Genomic DNA, 15,275 nt, shown 5'->3' with positions numbered 1-15,275 from the left:
GAATGCCCCTTTGTAAACCTGCTTTATATACAGGGAATGATATAAACGACAATGAGTAGTTATTGCTGGAATTGCTCTCTATACAAATTAAATATGTCCAATAGTACAACCCCAATTCCCAAAAATTGGGACGCTGTGTAAAATGTAAATAAATTTACATTTTAAATTTATCAGATGTTGAAAGTGAGAAATTTTACCATTTCATTAATTTATTTTATTTATTTAGAATTTGGTGGTAGCAACGCATCTCAAAAAAGTTGGCATAAGGCCACGTCTACCATTGTGTAACATCCCCTCTTCTTTTATCAATGTGGAGTGGAGACCAATTAACTGGTGTTTTGGAAGAGGAATGTTGTCCCATTCTTGTCTGATGTAGGATTCCAGCTACTCAGCAGTTCTGGGTCTTCTTTACAAGATTTTTCATTTCATGATGTTCCAAACATTTTCTATTAATGAAAAGTCTGAACTGCAGGCAGGATAGTTCAGCAACCGAACTCTTCTCCTGCAGATTCATGCTGTTGTGATAGATGTAGTTGAGGGCCATTTTTCTAAAATTGTTCAACAATTGTTTAACAATTTCAGGAAAATGGCCCTCAACATAAAATTGTGAAGACTTTGAATATCCCACCATCTACAGTACATAATATCATCCAAAGATTCAGAGAATCTGGAGAAATCTGTGTGTATAATTGACAAGGTTGATGGTCAACACTGGATGCTCATGATGAACCTCTGTCCATCTTAGCTTCAGATATATTATTTTTATACCCAGTCATGTGACTTAGTAGCAAATCATTCCTTCAGCTGTTTTCTATTAGTACCACTTACTTTATCAGCCTTTTGTTGCCCCTGTCGCCACTTTTGGAGATGCATTGCTTCCATCAAGTTCTAAATGACAATATTTTTCATGAAATGGCAAAATCTCTCACTTGTGTTTTTATGTTCTTTGTTCTACTGCAAATAAAATAAAATCATTGCATTCTGTTTTACATTTTACACAGAGTCCCAACTTTTTTTGGAATTGGGGTTTCATTTTACTGGCTAAACATTGGCCCTTGAATTCATAATTCTGCATGTAATTGTCTGACTTTTCTTGCAATTTCAATAAATATATATTGGAGGTTTTATGTTTAAAGGTGTTTTCCATGTTCAGAATATCGATGGCCTATCCAAATTCGTGTGGTAGCAAATTCTGGCACCCATGCTAATCAGCTGTTTACAAAGGCTGTGACACTTGTGTGAGTGCTGGGACCTCCTCATTGTTTGCCTGTCTACCTAGCAAGGGTTCAGGGCAACCATCAGGGCAGTACTGGCAGTATAACAGCCCAGTGAGAATGCTCGACTTGAGGTCTGGCGGTCAACACAGTGACTGGCTGGCGTAGCCATGAGTCGCTGCTCCCTGCTCTGCAGCTGATGTCAGTGTGTAATGTGTCTTCAGTAGTGCGGGCCTGGCGCTGGAATTGTACAGTACTTCACACTGGGCTTCAGTCCAGTATCTAGTATTCAGTAATTAAGCATTTGGTGTTTGGCAGGGGTGCACTGCAGCAGCCGCCTACACCAAAGGCCCACCCACCAGGCACAATTAAATAATCATCTACCTGAGTAGCTGGGCCCATTCCCTAGGCTCCAATCAAATCTTGTGGGTCTGCCCCCAAATTGCCAGTGCCCAGCTAGTTTACTTCTCCCCCAAATGACGCAGAAATTCCAGGATGCCCACTATTTTCGAACTTCAAGCCAGGAGCGGAGAGAAGTGGAGGATGAGCCATTGCTAAATACCTGGACCAGTATTTGGAAACAGAAGAGGCAGCAGTGACATTATTGATTTATACAGTACGTGATTTGTATGGAACTGTGTTTTAGGGTATGTTAAACCTTTAAGAACCCAGTGATTTTTTTTTTCTTTATTTTTCTATCTGCCCTTTCTATAAGCCATAACTTTTTTATTGTTTCTGTCAACATAGTCGTATGAGGGCTTGCTTTTGCGGGATGAGTTCTACCCTTTGATGGTACCATTTTGGGGTACATATAATGTATTGGGAAACTTTAAACAATTTTTAAGTGGGGTGAAACAAAAAATAATAATAAATCCACCGTGGCTTTTTGTATTTTATTTTTATGGTATTCACTTTACTATAAATATGACATGCTAACTTTATTTAATGGGTCATTATGATTCCGGAGATACCAAAGTTGTATAATTTGTATTATGTTTTTGTACTTTTAAAAAATTGTAGATTTAAAAAAAAAAAAAAAATTATTTTGCATTTCCATATTCTGACAGCTATACCGTTTTCATTTTTTGGTCAATTGAGCTACGTTAGGATTTGTTTTTTGTGGGATAACCTACTGTTACTATTACTATTGTATGACTTTTTGATCACCTTTTATTCCTTGTGGGAGATGGAATGATAAAAAAAAACTAAAACAATTTTGGCATTGTGATTTCCTATCAAGCCCACTGTTTGATTTTTGTTTTTATTGTTGAAGGTCCAAGATTTATCCCAGCGACAGAATGCTGTGCTACGATATGGCAATGTGACTTGCTTAGCTTCAGTATGTGGTGAGCTCTTATGAGCTTGATGCACCCATGGGCGGACTGGGAACCTAAAGTGGCCCCAGAAGAAAAAATCCAAAAGTAGTCCCATGTTGTATTTAGGTCCAAACTGACAGAAGGTGGGGCAACACAAGTAGGCAGAGCTAACACATGTAGGCAGTGACAACAAACATAGATGAGGCCAGCGATACTGTAGTGCAGAAAAAAATACCGCCAAAGCAAACCAAATACCATAGTGCAGCACAAAGTACTGCACCCACACCACAGTATGAAACAGTACCATTGTCCTAAGAACAGCAATACAGTTGAATTCGGGAGGGTACCTGCAGCCTCTGGCCAGGTCTATGATTGCTTGATGATCCTACATGAATTAATGCTGAGAGTATCAAATCTTTATGCACCTGTCTGGCTGCCATGAAGAGGCCTGTAGGTTCTATGGCCAGTCCGCCCCAGCTGAAGAGAAGACTACAAAGGTAATTATAACATTAGTGGCTTAAAGTGTAACTGTCATATCAGTTTATAAGTCTTCTTAGTAAAGCTGTAACAGCACTGCTGGAGAGTCTGTCTTCAGTCTTCAGCATTTTACTGAGAACTAGAAGCAGTAGAGTGATGGGCAGTGATACTTAGGACACATGTACTTAGTCAGGGACTGGGGTTATAACTAGAGATGAGCGAATCGAAGCTGACGAAGTGGAATCCATTTCGAATTTCAGGAAAAATTAAATTTGCAATGAATGCGAATTTCCACGCTCTTCATGGTAACGAATCACAATTTTCCTAAAATGGCAGCTACACGTGTGAGGACTGAGGACATGGGGAAAGGAACTCTGGGAAGGCGGATCACCCAGATTGCCAATCAGCAACCAGCCCTGTGATGTAACAGCCCTATAAATATCAGGTAGAGATCTATGGCACACCACATGTTGTGATGTTAAAGGTTGTAGTTTTAATTCATTCATTCATTTATTTTATCTTTACAATACTTTGTGTTATTCCACATCCAGTGTTACATATTAGGCATAACATAGGGTCATATACAGGAGTCCCGTTGTGACCTTTATCATTCAGCTCTCCACACAGATGCACCGGCCGCAGATCCCTTGATAAAGGTCACAACTGACTGGCTTATGTTTTGGTATCTTATTCAGTCCGACAAGAAAAATATATACGCATTTCACTTCTGCAGTTATTTCTGTTGAAAGCGTATAGGGGCGTATTTCAGTAACAACAAAAAAAATATATGCACTGCACCGTTATAGTTATTTCTGGTGAAAGCGTATAGGTGGCGTATTTCAGTACAACAAGAAATATATATACGTACTGCAGTACTGCACTGTTGCAGTTATTTCTGGTGAAAGCGTATAGGGGAGTATTTTATAAAAAAAAAAAAAATATATATATATATATATATATATATATACGTACTGCACTGTTGCAGTTATTTCTGTTAAAAGTGTATAGGGGTGTATTACAGTAAAAAAAAAATATATATATGTGCACTGCACTGTTGCAGTTATTTCCGTTGAAAGCGTAGAGGGACGTATTTCTGTAAAAAAGACAAATATATACACGCTGCACTGTTGCAGTTATATCTGTTGAAAGCGTATAGTGGTATATTACAGTAAAAAAAGAAAAATATATTCTATGCATTTCTGCAGTTAATTCTGGTGAATATGTATAGTGGCCTATTTCAGTCCAGCAACAAAAATATATGCTCAGTTCACTTCTGCAGTTATTTCTGTTGAAAGCGTAGAGGGGCCTATTTCAGTACAGAAATAAAAATATATATGCACTTCACTGGTGCATTTATTTCTGCTGAAAGCATTTACTGGCCTACTGTATTTCAGTACAAAAGGAAAAATATATTCTCAGCACTGGCATGAGTATTGGGGTCGCAGCGGTTGGGGTTGCGACCCGGCCCCTAAGCCAGGGGTGCCTAGAGGGCCCCCCTTGCCAGTGGTTCTGTATTTTTCTCTTTATAAGATGCAATGCATCTTATAAAGGGAATACTAGCAAGCGCTTCCATAATGGAAGCGCTCACTAGTCTGCAGGAGGAGGGGGAGAGAAGCTCTGTGAGCTCTGTTAAGTACTTATCCCTCCTCCTGCTCGCTCTTCTCAGGGCCCATGCTGCTGTGTCCTGGCTGCCTGCAGAATCAGGACGTACAGAGCGCACTCTGACCTGATGTTGCAGGAGGTCAGGTGACTGCAGCCCGGGCCCTGAGAAGAGAAGACAGCCAGGACAAGGGGAGTAGTGGCAGGAGAGGTAAGTTACTTTATTATTTTACAGTCTGATCTAAGGTCTGATATGAAGGTCTAATGGGGGGTCTAGAGAGGTCTCACCAGGTGTCTGGGGAGGTCTAATGGGGGTCTGGAGTGGTCTACGGGGGATCTGGAGGTCTGACTGGGGGTCTGAAGTGGTCAAATGGGGGATCCGGAGGTCTGACTGGGGGGTTTGGAGGTCTGAATGGGGGTCTGAAGTGGTTTAATGGGGGGTCTGGAGGTCTGACTGGGGGGTCTGGAGAGGTCTGACTGGGGAGTCTGGAGAGGTCTGACTGGGGGGTCTGGAGGTCTAATGGGGGTCTGATTGAGGGTCTGGAGGTCTAATGGGGGTCAGATAAGGGGGTCTGGAGGTCTAATGGGGTCTAGAGGTCTGATATGGGGTCTGATGGGGGTCTGGAGATCTAATGGGGGGTCTAATCTGAGGTCTGATATTGGGTATGGGTCTTACATAGACATCAAATGGGGTCTAATCTTAGGTCTAAAACTGGGGTCTTATATGAGGTCTGACATAGAGGGCTAAAGGGGGTTTAGTCTGAGATGGGGGGATCTCATTTAGGGTTTTATATGGGGGTCTAATCTGAAAGCGGGATTCTTTTGTACTAGCGCACAATATAAAGGAGTGTTTTTGTACTGACACACTATCTGTGTGGTACCAGTATTTTCAGGGGAACTGTTTCTGCAGGAAAGTATTGGGTAGCACAGTGGGCACAGTATAGGATGGGGTGTTGAGAAGGTGAGGAGGAGAATGGAAAAGTAGGAAAGTAAGATGTCTGTTTGTTAAACTCTGCAGAGACGAGCCGCGGCTGAGAAAAGTCACCATGGCGGTCTGGTCTGACAGGAGAAGAAGAGGAAAGAGAATATCTACATCAGAGAAGACAAGTCACTGGATGTAAGAGGTACATATGTGGCGCTGTATGACCCTATATGTTCTGCAGCGTTGTATATAATGTTTCCAAGTATGTCTTTAAAGGGGTTGTCCGCTTTTTTTTTTTTGTATGAGCGCTGCCTTCTCTGCTCTGTTTACCTGCTCAACGCTGCAAATGCTACGGCGAGCAGGTGAACAGAATAGAGCACTGCCCTCTCTTCAAATAGCTGATCGTCGATGGTCCCGGAGGACCCCAGCTGATCTGATATTTATGACCTATCCTGAGGATAGGTCATCAGTAGTAAAAAGAGGACAACACCTTTAACAGTAGGACTGGAGGGAAGGGGGAGGGCATTTCAATATTTGCCTTGGGCAGCAGAAAAGTTAAGTGCACCAGCACTGAGTGAAGGGGGGAGCCCAAGCTGAAATCTTGCACCAGGGCCCATGAGCCTTTAGCTACGCCCCTAATTCTCAGTTCACGTCGGCAGTTATATGTGTTGAAAGTATGACTGGGATTCAGCAGGGTGGCAGGTCGGGAGCCAAATGTGCCCGGGGTAGAGCACCTGCTTCGCAGCAGCCAACCTGCCCAGGAAGTAGTGGTGCAGGGGTTCACGGAAGTAAAGGCTGTAGCAGTCAGTCAGTGCAGCGGTTATATGTGTTATTTTGCATTTCAGCGCAAACAGAAAAATACATTCTCAGTTCACGTCGGTGGCGGTTATATGTGTTGAAAGCGTTTAGTGGCCTATTTCATTACAAACAGAAAAATGCATTCTCATTTCACATCGGTGACGGTTATATGTGTTGAAAGCATGGCTGGGATTCAGCAGGGTGGCAGCAGTGGGAGGTCGGCAGCCAAACATGCCCGGGGTAGAGCAGCTGCTTTGCAGCAGCCTACCTGCCTGGGAAGTAGCAGGGGTTCACGGAAGTAGTGGTGGTAGCAGTCAATCAGTGCGGCGGTTATATGTGGTAAAATCTTTATTGAAGTATTTTGGTCAAACAAAATTTATTCAGCGGTCAGCACTGCGGTTATATGCGGTTAAATCTCCATAATGTCTCCATGATAACTCTGCAGTGTGTTGGCCCCGAATAGATGCCGGATGACCGGGACGCTCCATGACCTTCCCAGGAGCTGCTGTCGGGAGCAGCGGTTCATTTCTGAGACATCTGTATAGTGTGGGGGGAATCCAAAGACCCTGTCCATCTCCGTGCTCCGTTATATGTGGTAAAATCTTTATTGAAGTATTTTGGTGGAAAAATAAATTTTATTCAGAGTTCAGTGCTGCAGTTATATGCGTTAAAACCTTTTGTGACTTATTTTGGTGAAAAAAATATTGTATTCAGCATTAAGCGCTGCACTTAGATGCGGTAAAATCTTTTGTGACTTATTTTGGTGGAAAAACAAATTTCCACCTCCTCCATTGACTTCCTCCTCTCTTCATTCTCATCCTCAACACACACACTGACTTGACACTCCCCCCCAGCTATATATATATATATGTGGTGCCAGCACCACCTAGGGGCAAATAAAGGTAAAGGACACTGCCAGCCTGTTAAAGGGAATTACAGCATGATACCACAATTCATTTGATATGATATTTACCAATAGTTTAAAGTGCCCACATATAGCACATAGTGGGACACTGCATCAAGATGAATCAGGCATGGCTCAGCCAGGATTTCCACACACCAATTCCTGATGCATCAGACTAGATCATCCATGGTGCCACACCAACAATTTGACAAAAGAGACCGGTTTCTTCTGGCTACCTGCCTCAGCTACTATTCTGATGCTGCAACCCACCTGAGCCACACATCTGATGCCAAGTGCTCCTTCTTGCACCCACCTTTATCAGCTGGTACTGGTATTGCCACCCACCGCCCCACTCTGTTACCGGGTCACTTTGTGGTCTTCTGATGCAGCTGCTGCTGCCATCTTCAAACTATGTCACCTTGCCACTCTGTGGCCTCCTCATGCTGCTGCCATATCCACATTATGTCACCTTGCCACTCTGTGGTTTCCTGATGCTGCTGCTGCTATTGCGACGTCCACATTATGTAACCTTGCCGCTCTGTAGTCTCCTCATGCTGCTGCCCTCTTAACGCTATGTCACCTTGCCACTCTTTGGTATCCTGCTGCTGCCATATTGTCACGGCCATGGCTATGACCGTGACCCCTGAACCGCATGCGGTTGTCAGCGGGTTTTGTTTGGTTGTCAATCACAGGTGAGGGCTTTGGTTTTTGCCTCACCTGTGGTTGCCGATGGCAACAGGTTTTATGTGGCAGCATTGCAGCCTGAGTTGTATCATGGCTGCTTGCTGTGTTATGCGTGCGGTTCCACTTGGCAACTTGTGTGTTTGGTGTGCACTTCCCATGTTTGGTGTGCACAGGGTTGTTTGTCTGTTCACTTCCCCTTTAAGTTGCTGTTTTCCCTTCCCTGGTGATGGAAGGGTTAACTCACTTTCTGTGTGTGTGAGACACTGGGTGTGTCTGTGTGGGTGTGGCCACTTAGGCCTATAAAGCCTCTGTGTCTGGCATGTCTCAGTGGGTTGTTTCAGCCATGCTTAGCGGGAGCAGCCTCCTGTGAACTCCATCTGCCAGTGGGGGCCACCCTTGTGGTCATAAACAAAAAAAACTAATTGTCATTCTTAAGTTTATTTGATGGCCACTTGATGTTTTCCTTGTGATGTTATGCACCTATGGATCTGGGTTCCTGTGTGTTTGTGTGTGTGCTGTGTCCATTTGTGTTTAGGTGTGGACACTTGCTGTCTTGCACGGGATCCAGTCTGAGTGTCTGTGGCAGGTAGGTGTGGAAGTGCTTTTCAGCCTCCTGCCATATCCATAGGCTGTTTATGTTCCTTTCCCTGCAGCTTGGCCAGTGTCCAGAAGGAACAGGTCGTCTTACCCTGCTCCTTGTTCCAGGGCAATCCTGAGGGCTAGTAGGGACCCCAAGGTATCCGGTGTATGAGTCCTCCCACCTTCAGGGTTGACTCATATGGATAGGAGTCGGGGTCAGTTTAGGGACACGATAGGAGGTGACCTGCTCCCTAATACTGTCGTCCTGGTCAAGCAGCGCGTAACATATTCTGGCATCGCACGGCTGAGGATTTTCCCCATCCTGCTGCTTCTGCTGCCATATCTACACTATCTCACCTTGCCACTCTGTGGTATTCTGATGCTGCTGCCATCTCAACACTATGTCACCTTGCCACTCTATAGTCTCTGGATGCTGCCACCACCTCCAAACTTTGTCACCTTGCCACTCGGTGGCCTCATCATACTGCTGTCCTCTACAGACTCTGTCATTGTGCCACTCTTTCAAAGTGTTTTTTTTTTTCAGTAAAATTGATGGGTGACTGAAAAACTCCTTTTGCTGTATAGACCGAATGACGTCATGTGAGGTTGTGTGAAGTCTGAAAGTGTGAGGAATATATATATTATGAAACAATAAATATACAAAAAGTACATGAAAACAATGACAACCTCCTGATGCTGCCGCCACCTCCAGACTCATTTATTGTGCTACTCGGTGGCCTCCTCATACTGCTGCCACCTCCAGACTCTGTCATTGTGCTACTCGTTGGCCTCATCATACTGCTGTCATCTACAGACTCTGTCATTGTGCCACTCTGTGGCCTTCTCATGATGCTGCTGCTGCATCTGCCACCTCCAGACTCTGTCATTGTGCCAATCGGTGGTTTTCTCCTGATGCCGCCACCTCCAGACTCCGCTATTGTGCAACTCGGTGGCCTCCTCATACTGCTGCCAAGGCCAGACTACGTCACCTTGCCACTCTGTGGTCTCCTGATGCTTTTGCTGCTGCCATATCCACACTATGTCACCTTGCTACTCTGTGGTATCCTGATGCTGCTGCCATCTCCCTACTATGTCACCTTTCCACTCTGTGGTATCCTGCTGCTGCTGCCATGTCCGCACTATGTCACCTATCCACTCTGTGGCCTCCTCATGCTGCTGCCATCTCCACACTATGTCACCTTGCCACTCTGTGGTCTCCCGATGCTGCCGCCACCTCAAAAATATGCAATCTTGCTACTCGGTGGCCTCATCATACTGCTGCCATCTACAGTCTCTGTCACTGTGCCACTCTTTCAAAGTGTTTTTTTTTCCGGTACAAATGATGGGTGACTAAAAAACTTTTGCTTTATGGACTGAATGATGTCCTGTGTCATGTGATGTCTGAACGTGTGAGGAAATGATATATTATGAAACAACAAATATACAAAAAGTACATGAAAACAATGACAACCTCCTGATACTGCTGCCAACTCCAGACTGTGTCATTGTGCTACTCGGTGGCCTCCTCATTCTGCTGCAAAACCAGACCCTGTAATTGTTCAACTCTGTGGTCTCCTCATGCTGCTTCCTCCTCACAACTATGTCATGGGTCCACTATGTGGACTTCTCATGCTGTTCTCACCCTCATTATTTATTTGACCTTTCTTCTGATCTGTCAGAAGGAAGGAAAAATGAGACGCACAACTAATCTTGTCTGTGTAGCAGCTGTAATGCCTGTATAGTCCCATCAGAATTGGCTTATGATTTGGTAGCCAAAAGAAAACACAGAAGACATGCAAATATTACATTCATGTGTCATCTTTGTTTTACATCCACTCTTGTTTTTTTTTGGCATTAGAAATACTGATGGATTATTGAACAAATGCGGACTGAGTGAAGGCGTATGCTCCACAGACAGGATCTGTTTTTTGTGGGTTATTGTTCTGAGGGATCAGAGAAAGGGCAAATTAATCAGTGACTCCGTCGGGGGGCTCTACTTGTATGCGAGTTTCTGATAACATCTATGTGGAGTCAGATGGCCACGGTGTAAAAGGAGTGCGCTTCTTGGCACTAACATCGACCTGTATAGTTCATACTTGAGTTATTTGGTCAGTTTTGGCCCCGTGACTGCCCTAATAAGTGAAGTATGCAGTCATTCTAAGAGCGACGCCTCTCATCTGCATGTCATATGGACTCACAGTATTATTTCACTACCAAAGCAGACTCCCTATGCTTGTTACTACAAGGCAAAGTGTTCTACACCACTATAAATGCTCTCAGCAGCCAGGAAATTGAATTTTTTTTACGTAATTTGCCGCAAATATATTCGGATCAAACCAAATTTTTCCCAAAAAATTAGGCAAACCGGCCAATCTAATTTTTGAAAAATTCGCTCATCTCTAGTTAGAACAAGAGGCAGGCTGGAAACTGTTACACAAAGGCTTCTTCGGCGCTCAGTAAAACGCTGAAGACTGAACACAGATTCTCTTTCGGAATGCTGTTACAGCTTTGCTTAAATGATTCTTTACATCCTGTTTTTCAGAGAATCATTCCGTAATAAAATATATTACAAAAATGTCTCACATTCCCGTCTCTACATTATATTAAAAATAAAACAAAACAACAGCTACACTTTAAGGCCATATTACACAGGAAACTTATCAGGACAGTAATAAGGCAGGAACATTCATATGAAGGCTTGTTCCCAATAATTGCCCTGTGTAACGCTTCATGCACATCTACGTTACAGCATTCCGGTACTCTGTTCCTGCCGCATCCCTATTAACTATGATAGGATCCATCGGCTCTACTGCAAGAAGACCAGTTTTCTACCAGGAAAATACTGCTTTATGACTGCTGTATCAAGAAAGTGTATTGCATATCCGAATACATTTTAAATGTTAGCGAGAGTAGGGGGGTAGGGTGAGGGTGGAGCCAAACCAGGGTCATTGAAGCCCCACAAAATGTGCCTGTATGGGGCCCTGAAATGCCTGATGGTAGATCTGTGAGAGTTAAAGGGGTTGTCCTTGATTTTTATATTGATGGCCTGTCCTCAGGATAGGCTATCTTTTTCTGATTGGTGGGGATTGGGTACCTCAAACCCTTGAAAATCAGCTGTTCCTAAGTAGCTTCAGTGGCATACATAGGGGCTGGGACAACACAACTCCAACCAGTGCTGCTTCCATTCACTTCAATAGTAAAATGGAGTTGTGCAATTCTCCTGTTTGACAGAGATGCTGGTGTCAGATCAGAAATTGATCTGATCAATATTGATCAGATAATGATGGCTTATGCTTAGTATTGGCCACAAATTCAAAAATTATGGACAGCCCCATTAAGGGCATTGCATCTTTGTCTTATTCACTTGAATGAGATGAAACCTTAATACTTTGTACCACTCCTATTAAGTAGTAAATGGCATGGAGGTAAATAATGCTGCAGGTCAGTCACAAGCAGCATGGTCCCTTTAAACAGCTGATCCACAGGGGTTCTGAGAGCCAGGCTCTCACCGATCTGACAGTGATGTTCTGTCCTGATTTAACAGGTGATCTTTTGATTGCTTCTATAATACTTTTTACTGCCTATGCAGTACAGTGTATTATACTGTTAGTCACCAGCAGGCTGCACTAGAAAGATGCTCCTAATCCTGGGGGCTTCATTAGGCCCCGGGCTGCCAAAGAATACACTGGTACCCCACAATCTCATTTGCGGGGTGCCAATGGAAGACAGAGGGAACCCTTTAAACAACTTAGATGACAATGTTGATATTGAGCATGTCATCTAAACGGTTAAACAGCCCAGATATGTGCTTTAGCCATTCTGCAACATTAGATCTTGTGAGAACAAAGCCCCTGCTCTCTGCTTCAAGGGAGACATGTGAAGCCCTTAGACTAGGCCACCTTAAAAACGAGACTTCCTAGCCTTAGGCCCATTAGTGACCGCTGTAAAAATGTGTATTGGTGGTTAAAATTGGCTTTGTTACACATATCATCCAATTAGAACTCCCCTCTGATTATTTAAGCTGCTCTGGAAAAATGAAAGCTGACTGCTGATTGGTTGCAATGGGCAAAAAAGACAATTTTACAGTCAGGCTGTTTCAATAAATGACAACTAGTTGGTGATTTCATCTCTGTTTGTTAGAGAAAAATGTTCAATATTTGTTTTGTCATTTTGATTAACAGAAGATGGGAAGAAGTCATATGCATGTGATCCAACGTGTCAAAATGGTTTTCTTGCTGATTCTCACAGAATTCATAAGAAAAAACTGTCTCTTTATAATATTAAAGGACCACAAAGGTATAGTATAGACCCATAACTGGCCATGGGAACCGCATTGTGGATCCCAACATCATAATACGGCCTTATACGTGAGGTCTTACTATTCACAAAACTGAACTTTCTGTTAGCTTAAAAGGGTTTTCTGGGATTAGTTTTTATTTTAATTTGGGCTCTCCTAACCCATGTGACCACAACTTAGAATGGAAGATAGGAGCAATAAGGCGAAAATAAATGCCTTACACAATTACAGTGAACTTCATAAATTATTATTTTAAAGTTTATTGATGCAAACTGGAAAACTCCTTTAAATTGGATGAACATGTCATCACTTTTCAATGTCCCTATTTGCACACTTTATGCATATTTTTCATTTTGTATTTACCATGGTCACCAACAACATGATATGTATGACTTACTGCCAATAGTACATAGCAGCTTCGCGCCACCGTCAAACTAAACAGACCGCATGCACCATTTTGATATAATTTTATTTGTAATGTAGCAATGTTCAGATAAATTGAAGGGGTATTTCAGGATTTTACTGTTGATGACCTATTCTCTGTATAGGCCATCGATATCTGATCAGTTGGGGTCCCACCCCCCACACGCCCATCTATCAGCTGTTCTGAAGCACTGAATGTCAGCCCTGGAACTACATAGTTCTGTCCATCGTGTAGCGGACAATGATGATTGCTGCAGAGCTGCTCCCATTGCAGTCATTGTGAGTGGAGCTCTAGTAACCAGCTCCATTCACTACACAATGGACAGGACTCTGTAGTTCCAGGTCCGACTTCTGGTGCTGGAGCTACCCTGAAACAGCTTATTAGCAGGGGTGTGTAATGTTGGACCTCTATCGATCAGATATTGATGGCCTGTCCGCAGGAAATAGTAAAATCCTGGAATACCCCTTTAATGTATTCTTTCCATTACTCTTTCATGTTGCAATCCCAACCAACGGCATTATACCCTCACGTGGTTCTCCTGAACTAGGCTTTAGATCACCATAGGACCCTATAATCTGGGTATTGCAGATATAACACAGACACTAAAATGTATCTAGATAATATCAATTCCCATGTATTAATTGAAAATACAATGGTGCACAATGTACCTTTTCTTTCCCTAGGTCATTACATATATGCTGACGAAGGTATGTGCTTCATCTGTGAGGAAACAATTAGAACAAACCTAACATTTGACATAAAGAACATGAGTGTTGATAAACCTGGTCTGATGCTGCTGTTCAGTACACTACCCCGATATATTGCGTGACTGCATAATCAGTGCCTAGATAAAACCAAGAACCATTGTTTATTGACTTACCTTGAGCAGCCATGGAAGTGCCTAAGCCACTTCTTCAAAGAAAGCTGGGTTAAAAGCAACACCTTCTTCTCTCTGCCGAATGGAAGGCAGATCTCAGCAGGTAGAGGAACTTCAGAGGCTTCCTACCTGGTGTTATGTTCCACAAGAACAGGTAGTGAGCAGCTTTTCCATCTCATGTTGCAAACTCATGTATATTATGACTACAGCTCAGAGAACAAGAGAATCAATTAGAAGAAATATTCATGGGATGGAGGTTGTCAGTGTGCACCGTCCCCTATGCACCGGAGAAAGACCTGGATTAGTGCATAGATTCCATCGTGTCCAATTCTGCTATTTTGTTTGTGTAATTTTGCACTTAATTCTGCAATCATTCATAATAAAGGAGAGCACAGGGTGGTATTTCCAGAGACGTCGCTCCTGCTTTGTAATGTAGGAACACATGAGATGACTAGCCATCGGCAGGTGCTTTTCTTTTATATCAGATTGGTGATTGCATTTAGAGACAATTAATAAGATACAATGAAAAAAATCCTACTTGAATGTCACAGTGAAAATCACTACTCTTGCTTGTCACTCACGTGTCAAAAAACACATTATTTACCTTTTTCTGTAACGCATTCTAGTTCTATACCATAAAGGGGTTTTCCGGTAATAAAACACAAAGGCCCTGATTTATTAAGATGCAAGTCTGGATACAAATTACCCCCCCCCCCCCCCCCCCCTTTCTGGTTCTCCATGTGCAGGAATGAAATCTACAGCAGCTCGGAGCTGCTGCTGATTTCAGTCATTATTTACGCCAGTTTCTGGCTTAAATAATGAGGAATTAGACAGGGCTGATGGTCCCTCATTCACTTTGCCCTTGCCACATGCCCACAACAGGGCTCATGCACATGACCGTATGCATTTTGCAGTCTGCAAAACACGGATCCGCAAAAAATACGGATGATGTCCTGGTAAATTCCATATTTTTGGGAACTAAACACCTGGCCCCTAAGGGCCCATGCACACGGCCATTGCGCGATCGTGTCCATGCTGCGGCTTGCAAATATACAGGCACCGGCCGTGTGTACACCGTATGTGGACCCATTCACTTGAATGGGTCCGCAACCTGATAGAAGCAGTGCGAAACAGAGGCACAGAACCCCATAGAAGCACTACGGAGTGCTTGTTCTATTTTTTGT

At 43.3% G+C, this 15,275-nt stretch overlaps 1 protein-coding gene across 1 annotated transcript in view; it reads right to left on the bottom strand.

Moving 5' to 3' along the window:
- LOC122935841 (phospholipid scramblase family member 5-like) overlaps positions 1-14,226 on the bottom strand; it is a 146,731-nt gene extending 132,505 nt beyond the window's left edge. Inside the window, exon 1 of the mRNA XM_044291748.1 lies at positions 14,095-14,226. Coding sequence (XP_044147683.1) covers positions 14,095-14,107 — 13 coding nt within the window. The 5' untranslated portion in view covers positions 14,108-14,226. The remainder of the gene's footprint in view (positions 1-14,094) is intronic.
- Positions 14,227-15,275: the final 1,049 nt, after the last annotated feature.

This window comes from Bufo gargarizans, chromosome 4 (assembly GCF_014858855.1).
Source record: "Bufo gargarizans isolate SCDJY-AF-19 chromosome 4, ASM1485885v1, whole genome shotgun sequence".
In the NCBI taxonomy this organism is placed as follows: domain Eukaryota; kingdom Metazoa; phylum Chordata; class Amphibia; order Anura; family Bufonidae; genus Bufo; species Bufo gargarizans.
The sequence above is the reverse complement of the archived record's forward strand: the minus strand, read 5'-3'. Positions and strand labels throughout refer to the sequence as shown.